This window comes from Dendrobates tinctorius, unplaced genomic scaffold (assembly GCF_039654945.1).
Source record: "Dendrobates tinctorius isolate UK_male_01 unplaced genomic scaffold, ASM3965494v1 ptg000014l, whole genome shotgun sequence".
In the NCBI taxonomy this organism is placed as follows: Eukaryota; Metazoa; Chordata; class Amphibia; order Anura; family Dendrobatidae; genus Dendrobates; species Dendrobates tinctorius.
The window spans coordinates 15,316,491-15,329,649 of record NW_027361682.1 but is presented as its reverse complement, the minus strand read 5'-3'; the positions used below and the strand labels follow the sequence as shown (position 1 = coordinate 15,329,649).

The window sequence follows — 13,159 nt, the reverse complement described above, 5'->3', positions numbered from 1 at the left end:
TTTTTTCACCTCTTCTCCCCTCCTCTTCTTCTTCTGCATGTGAATCAGTTGCTTGCAGCCTTCCCTGCCCAATGTTCTTCTACCAGTGGGTGTCGTTGTAATTCCCCCTAATGCAATGTCATTCCTTGAGATGACCTCAAGCCAAACAGTCTGAGAGCTTCATTCACTTTCTATAGCAAGACAGGGAGAGACAGTCACCAAAAACTTCTCATCTGTGCAGAAGGATGTGAGGATTCACTCTGCAGATTGGCTGACTCTTCTCATCATCCTCAGTCTCCAAAGCTCAGCTGCCCCATGCTGCACAGCCTGCCCTGAGCAGCCACCAAACTATTAGTCTCAACTTTTTTTTTTTTTCTAACTAGTCCATTTTTTACTTTTTTAAACTTTTTTCTACCTCCCCCCTATTTTCTCCATCTCTTAATTTAATTCTAAGGTAGTGCATTTTTTTCCTATATTTACTCTTTAATTGCAGAATGCTAGGTAAGAACCTTCCCTTAAGCAAAAGAAGGTGTAACATATCCATTCCATTCTAAAGCCCTCATATATATATCCAGTTTGTGTTTTTATACATTTTTTATTTATCTATTTTTTTTTAAAATTGGACAGGACTTTTATGTTGTCATTTTAGCTTTGTTGTATATCACTCTCGCTTTTGCAGATAAAAACTTTTGCAGGATGTCTTTTGAAATTGTAACTTTTTTTTTCTTCTTCTTTTGGATCCTTTCTGCTAAATGATGTCATCTCTGTTTGATTTCGGTTGCTAGTCTATTTCAGCTATTTTTACCATCTGTTTTTAGTAACTCCTAGGTGACTAAAATATTTTATATTATCATTTTTTTTCTTTTTTTTTTCTTTCTGTGTTTGCCTCCGTTTTTTTTTTTGCTAGGAGTACAGGCCAGTGGAAGGATCTGTGGTCAAGGCAGGGTTAAGCTGACTCGAAGATGATGCTGAGAGGTCACTTTTTGCTGTTCCTGCTAGTTTCTTTGTCCTGTACCGCTCAAGAAAGTAGAGGAGGATATGGGATGAATATGTTTTCCATCCAAACGACACAGCCTGATCCATGCTACGATGAGAATGGCAACCCTAGGAGATGTATTCCAGACTTTGTAAACTCAGCGTTTGGGAAGGAAGTCAAAGTGTCAAGCACCTGCGGGAAGAACCCATCAAGGTATTGTGTGGTGACGGAGAAAGGGGAGGATAGATTTAGGAACTGCCATTTTTGCAATGCCACGGACCCTAAAAAAGCTCATCCACCCTCTTTTTTAACCGATCTCAATAACCCCCACAACCTTACATGCTGGCAGTCAGAGAACTTTATTCAGTATCCTCAGAACGTCACCTTAACTTTGTCCCTAGGAAAAAAATTTGAGGTTACCTATGTGAGTCTCCAGTTCTGTTCTCCGAGACCGGAATCCATGGCCATCTTCAAGTCTATGGACTATGGGAAATCTTGGGTACCATTTCAGTTCTACTCAACCCAATGTAGAAAAATGTACAACAAACCCAATAAAGCAGTCATTACTAAGCAAAACGAGCAAGAGGCCATCTGCACAGACTCTCATACAGATATGCACCCACTCTCTGGAGGCTTGATAGCCTTCAGCACCTTGGATGGTAGACCCTCTGCACATGACTTTGACAACTCCCCAGTCCTTCAAGACTGGGTGACAGCCACAGACATCAAGGTTGTATTCAGCCGTCTTCACACCTTTGGGGATGAGAATGAAGATGACTCAGAATTGGCCAGAGACTCTTACTTTTATGCCGTTTCTGACCTTCAAGTTGGGGGTCGGTGTAAGTGCAATGGACATGCCTCGAGATGTGTCAAGGACAGAGACGACAACCTGGTGTGTGACTGCAAGCACAACACTGCTGGACCGGAGTGCGACCGTTGCAAACCTTTCCACTACGACAGACCTTGGCAGCGAGCGACGGCAAGAGAAGCCAACGAGTGTGTGGGTGAGTAGACACAAGTTGCTGTTAGATCGGTTGGGTCGTAGAGCGAGTTGAAAGTGGTTAAAGGACAAGTTTACAAAGTTGTGTCACTTCTTTGTGACACTCTGGGTCGCTTTATCTCTTTGTGTCCTGGAATTCCATAGGCTTGGATACAAAAAGGGACGTGATAGTCGGCGTTGACCTTTTTTTCTTGTCTTTGTTGGTTTGTTGGCCTTTGCAGCCTTTGTGACTGTAACAAAGTGCATATTAATGGTTCTTGCTTGCGTATATATTGTGGCAAGGATTTAAATAGCCCTCGGCAACTTAAACATACGACAAAGATCTAATTATTGCTCTTGGTAACCTGCTGGTGAAAAAAGAAACAAAAAACACAGAAGTTACAGTCAAACTTCAGACTCTGATTCTGGTTATCGTGATCCTCGTCTGGCTCCTTATCTTGTGTTTTGCAGCTCGGGAGAAAATTAAATTTCATTGAATGTCTTCTTATTCAATTTCCCAGTGATGTCAGAGCGAATCTCTTTATCCCTGTCAACACGCGACCGATTCCCGAAATTTGGCCCAAACTCACTTTTAAAACGCTGCCTGGACAGCTGCAATTTCTCCTGGAATTGCTCCATGGATAGTTAATTAGTTAATGAGCCCATGGAGAAAATTGCAGTGCAAGTGATACCCTTTATTGCCTGACTGAGTTGGGTTTATATTGCAGTGAAGACTTGGTAAAGACAGACCATATAAAAGTATACTGTCCAGGACTGAACCATGAGAAAAAATAGGAATAAACTCCGAGAGGTTATCGCTTTAGAAAGAATAGCTGTACTTTGTGATATTTTGACTCATCTGGTGTAAGAAAATGTGTTCAATTTCTTGTCAATTTCCAGTCCAAAACTTTTTTACTTACATTACACAAAAAGAGGGAGGTAGACGATAGATATCAGGATAGAAAAATGGATGGATGGATGGATAGAGAGATGGATAACGGATAGATACGGAAAGGAGTATAAAAGCATAAAATTGGTGCTAAGCCCCCAAGGTTATCACCAAAACCTCTTTTATACAAATCTAATAAATGGGGCCAGCACGCCAAAGTCAGAAGGTGAAAAAACGGATTTTAAGAGGCCCATGCATAGACTGACTAAAATCCGTTTTCTCACCATCTAACCTTGGAGTGCTGCCCTGTTTTTTGGATTAAGACAGATAGATAAATGATAGATGATTGATAACTGAGTAGATAGCTGGATGGACAGATTGATATGATATATAGATAGATATGGGATAGATAGATATGGGATAGATATGAAAGAGATAGATAGATAGATAGATATGGGATGGATAGTTAGATAGATATGGGATGGATAGATAGGTGAATAGGCAGGTAGAGAGGTAGGTAAATAGGTAGGTAGATAGATGGGCAGATGAATAGACAGGTGGATATGAGAGATAGATGACTGATAGAGGATAGATAGATGGACGGACGGATAGATTTGAGATAGATATATTTATGCTTCTAAGTAACATGATATTTTCACACAGCGGACAATCGGTTTTATTTTGATGACTGCTGAGATTTTAGCTTCGGGTAATGTTAATCCTTCTTACGTTTCCTTCTAATTTCTCTGTTGGAGCAGTTCTCAATATATATATTGACTTTTTTTAAATCTTTTTTTAAAATCCTATTGGAATTTAGAAAGTAGAATATTTCAACCCAAATTAGGAAAAAGAAAAAAAAATGTCTTCCAGTCGCGTCGGATAATAAGTCACATACCTGCTCCTTCCCAAATTCTGTTATTTCCGTAGCCAGAAAGCAAAGCAGGGAAACACTCAACCATTTACCATATAGATCAGATTTCAAAGTGACTCCCAGCGATAAAATCCCCCAAGAAATTATATTTAATGTAATGACAAATTGAAGATTTTTTTTTTTTTACAGAATTATCAGAAATCACTGTTTTCATGAAAATACTGAATTCTGTATGTTCATTTTTTGATGTCTTTGCAGCAAAATGATAGTGAGAACAACTATTTGGTGTCTCACTTGACATTTTTTTCATTTCTTGTTTTTTTTTTTTTAATTTCATTTAATTATTAGTTATTTAAAACTTTATTTAAAGTATAGAATACACCAGACACATTAATCAAGAGGTAGAATCGGCCCGGCCTCGCCGTTAAAATCTTTTAATAGGAAATTCCCTGAGCCATGAACCATGATTATGAGAAAGGAGAGGAAGCTATTAGTCAAGAGGCATCGGAAGTGACCTTTTTACTTTTTTTTTTTAGTATTATTAGCCAGCGAGTTGCAGGCCACTTTGAGTGTTTTTTTATCATATCATATCATATTTAGTATCATAGAGACTCTAATATGCTTTTTAAGCAAGGCAATCACGCCTTATCCTTTGTCATTTTATATACGGTATGTGTTTATGTATTTTTTATACCACACAAATAGATAATTATTTTACATTGTGAACTTCTCGAGATGTGCACTGTCTTCAGTCTTGTGGTCAGTAGCAGATTAAGATCTCATTTACACTTTTTTTTTCTTTTTTTTTTCTTTATGGGGTTATATATATATATATATATATATATATATATATATATATATATATATATATATATATATATATATATATATATATATATATATATATATATATATATATATTTTTTTTTTTATTTATTTATTTTTTTTTTTTCTTCTAATCAATGACCGATGTGAATTGTATATTCAGAATTTACAGTCTATTCTTCCTGGCGGGTGCAATGTTGTTTTATGGTAATGTTTCACACATCGTATTAATTATTGTCATCCTGCAAATTACCGCTTGTAACACCCACCTGCAAGTCATTAAAATATAGCTGTCGCTAATGACCTAACTGTTGTGTAAAATTGCCTCTATATTTACAGTATTGCCTGAGAACAAAATAAAAAAAGGCCAAAAATGATTACCGTATTCAGAGCCCTATGAAGCCCCCAACCAAAACGCGTGGTAGGTGACCATTGTGGATGATAGAACCTTACTAAAGGTTGGAGGTTTCTGCTTCACATTCTGGAATATGTCTTATGACACAGATGTGTCCTTAATACTTCTGACATGTCCTCAAATGTGCGGCACAAGATATTAAACAAAAATGCGATACGGATGGAGATTGAGATGTAAATTAACGCATTTCAAGAAAATTTAATGGCGGACACATCCATCTGGACGCACTGGAATTTTGTTTCCGAGCACCATTTTTTATATACGTGAAGCGATTGATGGTTGCGGTTTGATAAAGATCCAAAATGCGTTAGCGCAAATGTATGGAATGTTTTCAATTTGCTCCTATTAAAAAAATAAAATAAATAACCAAGAATCAATGTTTGGCTCAGCTTACATCTATCGCTCTAACATGAGAGAGGAAAAGACATGTACAGTACATAAAAGTTTATGGACGTCTTTCGTTGCTGTCCCACAGGCCGTTTAGATCTTACAGTGTCCATAAAATATTTATAGCGAACGGAGGACGCGCGCTCACATTTACAACTTTGTCACTGCCACTTTTACTGCAAAATCATAAAAAAAATTGATGTCTGCAAGAAGTGATATTTTTATTGTCTCTTTTGGTAGAGTCAATCGTCTGTGACCAGACAGGTCTACATCTGCCTTTATCATCTGATATATGTGGCTTTCCACCTCTACTCTAGTTAGTGGGAAGCGCAACATGGAAGACTTAGAATAGACCTAGCCCAAAGCTTTGGCATTGCAGCCTGAGATGTCTCGTAGCCTTCTCATAACCGGTCCAATATTCTGTGACCTTGCTAGAGAAACATTGCAGCTTAGCAGATAAGAATCTCAGGCAGTGGTAGGTTTTACAATACTTTGAACCAATTTAAAGCTGAACTTGGAGTTGATTACTTATGGGGAACATCCGACTTTTAGCTCTAGATCACATGCAACTTGATTTTTGTAGCATGTCTCAGTTTAATTAAAGGGGATGTCAGGTTATAGCAAGTTATCACCTATCTGCAGTGATTGGTGCGATTCCTATCACTCCCGATTAGCAGACTAGGGAAGTTTTTCCCTGTAAGAATACGTATGTGTTACCTCCTCTGCATTAATTTTCTATAGGGTCGCTGAGCTTTGCACTCCACTTTTTCCAGCAATCCTTTAGGGAATGAATGGAGCGGCATCTTACGTGCCACACCACCCAGTAACAAGGATAAAAATTCCCCCATTGGGAATAAAAGTTCACCCACTGATCAATAAGTCATCACTGGACAACCCCTTTAAGCCACAAGCGTTCTGCTAAATCCATTCCTATAGAGGAGACCCCGAATTCTGCACCAGCATCTAGCACTGATGTAAACCAAGAAATGGTGCCATGTGAATTTGATATTTTGGGTATTTTCAGCCATGTGCTTGATAATCTCACATTTTGTGAATATTTTCTTTCATGTCTTTCATTTGTATAGGAATTTTTTTCACTTTTTTACCCATTTTTCTTCAGTTTCATAATGATTCTTCATCTGGCAAATCAGTGCACGGCATTGAGGGAAAAACAGATGGCCGCTGTCAGCTCCATTGAGAACAAGTGGTATAGAACAGCGGTGAATAAACACCGATGTCATCTGTGAGAGATGTAATGGGGATGACACTCTCAGCTCAGTAGTGTAGCGGGAGGAGATGCCGGGGAGGATTTTGTCCTGCGGATCACGGAGACACATATAGAAGTCTCCGTGATATAGAAGGGATAGCAGGATGCACTTTAAAAAGAGGTAATCAAAAACTGGCTATTGGACTTGATTAGAGAATCCCTGTACTGTCAGCCAAAACACAGCACGGTGATCACTAGCAACGCAGTTGAAGCGGCCGTTTGTTCATAGGGACAAAATATTAGGGCTGGTTAAATATTGGGGTCAGGAGGAATGAAAGGCCATCTAAAGAGCAATTAGGCTTTAATATCTGGGGAATCGTACCCTATTCAACGAGTTAAGTTGCTCCTATCCGGCTCAAATATCAGCGCTCATTGTACTTGGACTTAGACATCTATTGGAGGACTGTATCAGGTTTACACTAATTGGCGTTATCACATTAAAGGCATTTTACTATTGCAGGCATCCAAAGAACGTTTTTCTGCAGCCAAACCTATATATATAAAAAAAAGGACGTTCCCTGCCTCTAGAAGGTGTGGAAGGTGGAGCTCATCTGCCCTTCGAAGTTCAGAATTCCTCTGCATCAAAAAGTGTAGTCAACCACGTTTCTCCAGTATCAGCTACGCATCTGCCAAAAAGATGACTCTCTTGAAGTTCAAACCCTATAAATGCAGCTGTCAGAGAATTTGGAACATACAAAATTAACGTGGTGTGGACACAGTCTTAAAAAAATGCTCAGTCCTGACCAGTAAGCAAAGCACACATTCGTCATCTGGTTAATGCGAGCGCTAAAATCATAGTTGTTGGCAGCATATCTTTCCATGTGCAAAGAGGACGTGCTGCTGGCAATATGAAGACTGTATGGGGTGTGAACAATCCTATTACCCAGCGTTCAGACCCATACAGTTTGCAATGGATGGTGTAAAAGGGTATTGAACGAACGCTGGTAAACTTGTTACATTGAACAGAGTTAGCTTTCAGTCAAAGTGTGGGGGCGTGGTTACAGCCTCCACTCACAGTGTATAGTGAGAGATGACTGTAGCCGCTTCATGACTGAAAGCCGGCAGCTCCCAGGAGAAAATAAGCTTATTTTCTCTCAGTAGCCACACTTTTATTAAAGTGTTTGGAAGCATTAGAACGTACCTTCCTGCAGATTTTTTATTTATTTTACTCATTTATATAGCACCATTAATTCCATAGAGCTTTGTAGACATTATCATCACTGTCCCCGATGGGGCTCACAATCTAAATTCCCTAACAGTATGTCTTTGGAGTGTAAGAGGAAACCCATGCAAACACGGGGAGAACATACAAACTTTGTCTTTGGTGGGATTTGAACCCAGGACCCCAGTGCTGCAAGGCTGCAGTGCTAACCACTGAGCCTTAAGCCGATATCTGGAGGTAAAGAGCATTTTTCAGGGGTGACAGCTTCCCTTTAGGAATTATGATGCATCTGGTTAAATCAGATCCCATATAGTTGATCTGTATGGGATCCAATTTTTTTTCTTCTCCCGCATATATAGACTTGAATAGGCAAGTCTCATCTGTAATATGTAGGAGATTAATTCCGAAGCAATTTTTTTTTTTTACGTGTGGTCATCTGAACTACCCAATTGAATAACACGGTCCGAGTGCTGTCCGCGTGAATCAGTTTTTCCCACAAACCAAAAATATATTTGTTAGCCTCTAACTAAGGGTTTCGATACAAGAGAAGTTGAAAACCTGCTGCAGTCTGCAAAAAGAACTGCATCTTGGGAATCAATTTATTTTTCCAGCAATTACCCAATATATAAAGCACAAGCTGCACAGAAGTGGCTTAAAATCAACATGGTCCTCCTCTGGTGACAAATCCGGGTTCAAGTCTCGTTGTAATTGACGAACGTCTACAGAATGAGCAGAGGACCCAGACGTATCAATATAGACGTCAGAACTCCCCATAATTGTTCTGAGGCTGAATAGTTCTTCGGTTACTCTTGCCTCTTTTTGTCTTGACCTCCATCAATAAACATGGAGAAAGTCCAGGCGGGTGGATGCTTTACTGTTCCCTGTATAAGCTATGATTATTAAGTTCATGCATCAGCAGTAATTTGTTGTAACAATTGCTCGGGAATGTCTACAAAGGGGTTAATTCAGCCCAAATCCTTTGAGGTAACACAGCGGTCGAACAGTTCTAAACATCTAGATATTTTCTGGCAGGAAGCCACCAAACTGGAGAAGCCAAGCATACCTCTGCCGAAATGAGGTCTAGATCCAGTGTCTTAATGTACCTGAAGTCGTAAATCACTGAGGAGTGTATGGCAGAGCTCACAGTGGGGTGACAGGACACCGAAGGAGGCTGACAAATCCCAGCTTATTGCCTATTGCTTTAGTCTGTATTGCAAAGTGTATATCGATGAGAGTCTTTGACCGTGTAAGCTTTGGGTGAGCTTCTCTCCACAACAGCCTTACAAGACATCTACTGCATTGAGCTAATCTGGATGTTCACAGAATCTTGGCTTTTGTGTTTCAGATGAGTTTTCTAGTTCTTATTGTAGCCCCTCTGGTCTGTACAGGTGGCCATACTCGGCCGACTCTCCCATACACATGCAGCGCTTGTTTGAGCGAGAGCTCTTGTATTCTTCTTGAAAAAGCCTCCGACTGACACCTCAGCCGGCAGCTTATATCCAGGAAAGCAATGCAATCAGAAATTCAAAATTAGTCAACTTTTGGCAAAACCTATCGACATCAGCGGATTTGGCAGACATTTGTCTGATGTGTAAGGGGTCTTAACTCTTTGAAGCTGAGGTACCAGCCTAGGTGGAAACTGGGAGCAGGACGGGTTCTCCTGTTCCTAACTTGTGATGCGGCCTTCTTTTTCTGAAGGATGGAGAAAGTTTTGTTTGTGTTCTCTTCTCTAGGAGAATAGTTTGTGATCATTTAGTACTAATTTTTGAAGTCTGGTGAAAAAAGCATGTCCTCACGGTTTCAAAGAATACATTGTCACCCACTGCTGAATAGTTTTTTTTTTCTTTTTTTATATGAGCTACCCTGACGAATTTGGAGATGGAATGGCAGCAACTTAATTCCTAGCAGACGGAATGGTCTATTATTTGCTACCTTGATAGCCCAAAGGTGTACTTTGTTTTTGGATTCTTAAATAACCCCCTGCAATGGCTGATAACCCCACATCATGGTACAGAAAGTCCTTTGTGCTTTTTCACACCCCTCAGCTGCTATTTATTCCACGTAGAGTGGCACAGCTTTTGGGTCAGGTTCTTGGCAACTTCTCGGCTATTACTTCATTGCATGCCCTGAGGAGTGGTCAGGAAAAGTGGGACCACTGCCATGGCCACCTCTGTGGTACAGATACCCTTATGATTGTACAGGACTGGTGCATCACTGAGTCAAGAGCATCGGCTCATGGTATCAGCAGATGGATTGTGAAGTGAAGATATCAAGCAATGGCAGTGATCTACCATTGTACCTGATAATGCTGATCATAAAGATTTCCTTCATTGTAGGGTTAGATGATCCCGGCTGTGAATTTGCTGTCAGCATCAGTCCGCGAAGATGGACAGGACAGGTGATGTGAGAGTAATGCCAATGAAAGGTTTCCTCTCCTCCTACACTGCTCACACAACGTTAGGGCGACATTTCACACATGGGCCCTGGGGGGCATTTATAAACTCTCGCCCCCACCAACCTGTCACGTCATAGATTCACTTACACACTGCCCAGATTAGTCATCCCAGTGCCTCATCCATCTGCCCTTTACTGCCATAAATGTTTTGTATGGGTCAAGGACCGGACAAAGCCAACGCTCATTGTGACTTCACAGATCTCGACCTTGTTTAATAGCAATCCTGAGAAGATAGAAATCAGTGCTGCCCTAATTTAGGAGAAACAAAATCTATACTAGTTTTGATCCCAGTAAAAGCATCAGACCTTAATGGAGCCCAGAGAGATTGTCACAACTTTAAGAGGTCTCCTGACATGTCTGCTGCAGTAGATAATTTTATTCTCCATGAAATGCCAATTCTGGAGCATCTTTTCTTAGAATGCTGTATTTGGCTGTTCTTCCGTTAGTTCCTCCTGGATATATTAACAAGTAGGTATTAAAATTATTTTTGTCAAGGGGGTGTGTCCATGTAGTATCTGACACTGATAGCTGTTATTGGCTGATTGTTGATTACCTCTTACTGGTAAGGCCGGCTTCACACATCCGAGAAGCATCGTCCGTACTTGGATGGGAATGCCTGGTCTGACGGCAGGGTACTTGGAAGTGAATGCCCGGTCTGAAGGCAGGGTCTCCTGACCTGAGCTAAATGTTAGGCCGGTTTCATAACTCCGATCTTAGATGGGAATGCTTGGGCTTACCGTAAGGTCTTATAGGCACATATCAGGCAGTTAGCTCAGGTCAGGAGGCCTGGGGGTCAGGACGGGTATTCTGATCTAAGCACAGACTGGCCTAACTCTTAGAAATTTGTAGTTGTACATTGTTTTTTTTACCTTGAGTGATTCAAATTTTTTTAATTAAAATGGATATCAGGAGAACTGATGGTTTTTCATTACCCCCTTAGTATGCAATGATAAAAGCCCCTATAAGGAGTGAGATTTACTCAATAAATGATACTGATCATCATACTGATTTGTGAGTACTTTACTTTACCCACGAGATCTGTAGAAACTGCCTCAATTATAGAGGACACCGATCCCAGCAGTTTACCCCTTTAGATGCTGCAGTCAGTAGCTCCTTTGGCATCTAAGTGGTTAGAGAGAGAATGGTGATTTCCTATATCGGCTCATTACCCCCACAGGGCAGAGTGCCAATGCATTGATATGGCAGTTGGGGGGCTAACAAATGATCCCAAATTGCATGGTCTCTATTAAAAAACAAACAAACAATTATAACACGTTAAGAAATATAAAATATCTAACAAAAAATGATCCTGGAAGTCATATTTTACTAAACTCTGATTTATCTGTACAATCACCCAGTCGTCTGGATGGAAAAAAAAACATCGCTGAATTTCTACGGCTCTAACCTGTCAAATCTGGAAATTTTCTCGCGCTCCAGCCGAGACCCTGGACGTTGGAGCAGCCGGGTGCACACCTGAGCCGGGACCTGACCAAGCCACAAAGAGCCTTTATGTAACCACATGTCAGAGTACAACACAGGAGCTCCGGGAAAACCTTTTATGTGGAGTTCTCTCTGTTGACACGGCCCAGATGTTCATTTGATGATCTTATAATGCAGTAATAATCTATAATCTCTTCATCTCTCCTGCAAGACGAACACTTCTCCTGTGCAAGATATTGGTCTGATGATAGGATTGGATTCGAACTGCTATGTACAAGGGCTAGGTAGCTGCGGCATCCAATCTCCTGATTGTGGCAGAAAATCTTGTATTGTCGTATGGAGGGTCCAGACTAAGGGGAAATTCCCATGATGAATTTTTGACGTTGCATATTTGCGATGCGCAAAAGCAAACGTTCCAGAAAAGTGGATGGAATTTATAGAAATCTGCAACGTCAAAAACTCACCAAATACTCATTTTGTTAACCAAAGACTATGTTCACACTCAGCGTTATTTTGCAGCTTTTTTATGCAAATAAGAAACTGCCTTTTACAGTACCAGCAAAAGCGATGATATTTCAGAAATCCTATGCGCACACTTACTATGTTTTTTTTTCCTGGCAGAATTTGAGAACTTCGGCATTTTTTAAAAAAAAGATCTGCAGCATGTCAATTCTTTCAGTGTTTTTGCAGCATTTCTCCACCCATAAAAAGCAATGAGAAAGTGAAGAAACACTGCAAAGAAAAGAAATGCAGCAAATGGTTTTTGCTGCAGTTTTGTAGCATTTTTGGTGAATAAAACTAACATTATTAGGCATGTACTGTAGACAAATCACACGTAATCCACACCTAAAAAAATGCTTCAAAAAAACACAGGAAAACTGTCGAGAGCAGTTTTTGGCTGCAGAAAAAAAACACTGTGTGTGAACATAGCCTTAGAAGAATCAGGCATATTAAATTTCAATGCCCAATCTTTTTTTTTCCTTCAAGAGAGACAAGTCACTGCCAGAGCTGCTGGGCAGCAGCTTATTCCTCTTTCACCATTGAAAACACAAGCTATATGCATGATGCTTCTGATGCGGACCTGGCGTTTTTCTAGGTCACGGTGTGGCACTGGAGTCAGACACTGTGTTTGCGAATTTGCAGACACAGTGACAATAAAATGGCGCCAGAGATCGTGGTATGCGCACACGTTGACACTGGTGTCATTTTATTGAAGAATTGTACTACAACATCAACATAGCAGTGCGCATGCGCTGGCCATTGCCACTATCCCTATGGCTGGCGTGTGTGCACTGCTATGTTGACGTTTTAGTACAAAATGGCATCGGTGTCAGTGCGTGAGCGTACCGCGAATTCCGGTGCCATTTTATTGAAGACATTGTAATGCGCACCACCCGAGCGTAGAACAGGTTCAGCAGCTAGTGGAGATATATATATATATATACACTCACTGGCCACTTTATTAGGTACACCTGTCCAACTGTGTGTTAAGACTTAATTTCTAATCAGCCAAT

At 40.4% G+C, this 13,159-nt stretch overlaps 1 protein-coding gene across 5 annotated transcripts in view; it reads left to right on the top strand.

The window, feature by feature from the left end:
* The window catches only part of NTN1 (netrin 1), a 210,991-nt gene that overhangs the window by 77,044 nt on the left and 120,788 nt on the right, over positions 1-13,159 (top strand). For 3 of the 5 annotated variants that reach the window (XM_073559670.1, XM_073559666.1, XM_073559665.1), the window contains one exon: positions 887-1,959. In XM_073559670.1, coding sequence (XP_073415771.1) covers positions 942-1,959 — 1,018 coding nt within the window. In that variant the 5' untranslated portion in view covers positions 887-941. Of the gene's footprint in view, positions 1-85; positions 481-886; positions 1,960-13,159 lie in introns of those variants that run through there. The other 2 variants (XM_073559668.1, XM_073559667.1) reach the window with 2 other exon arrangements.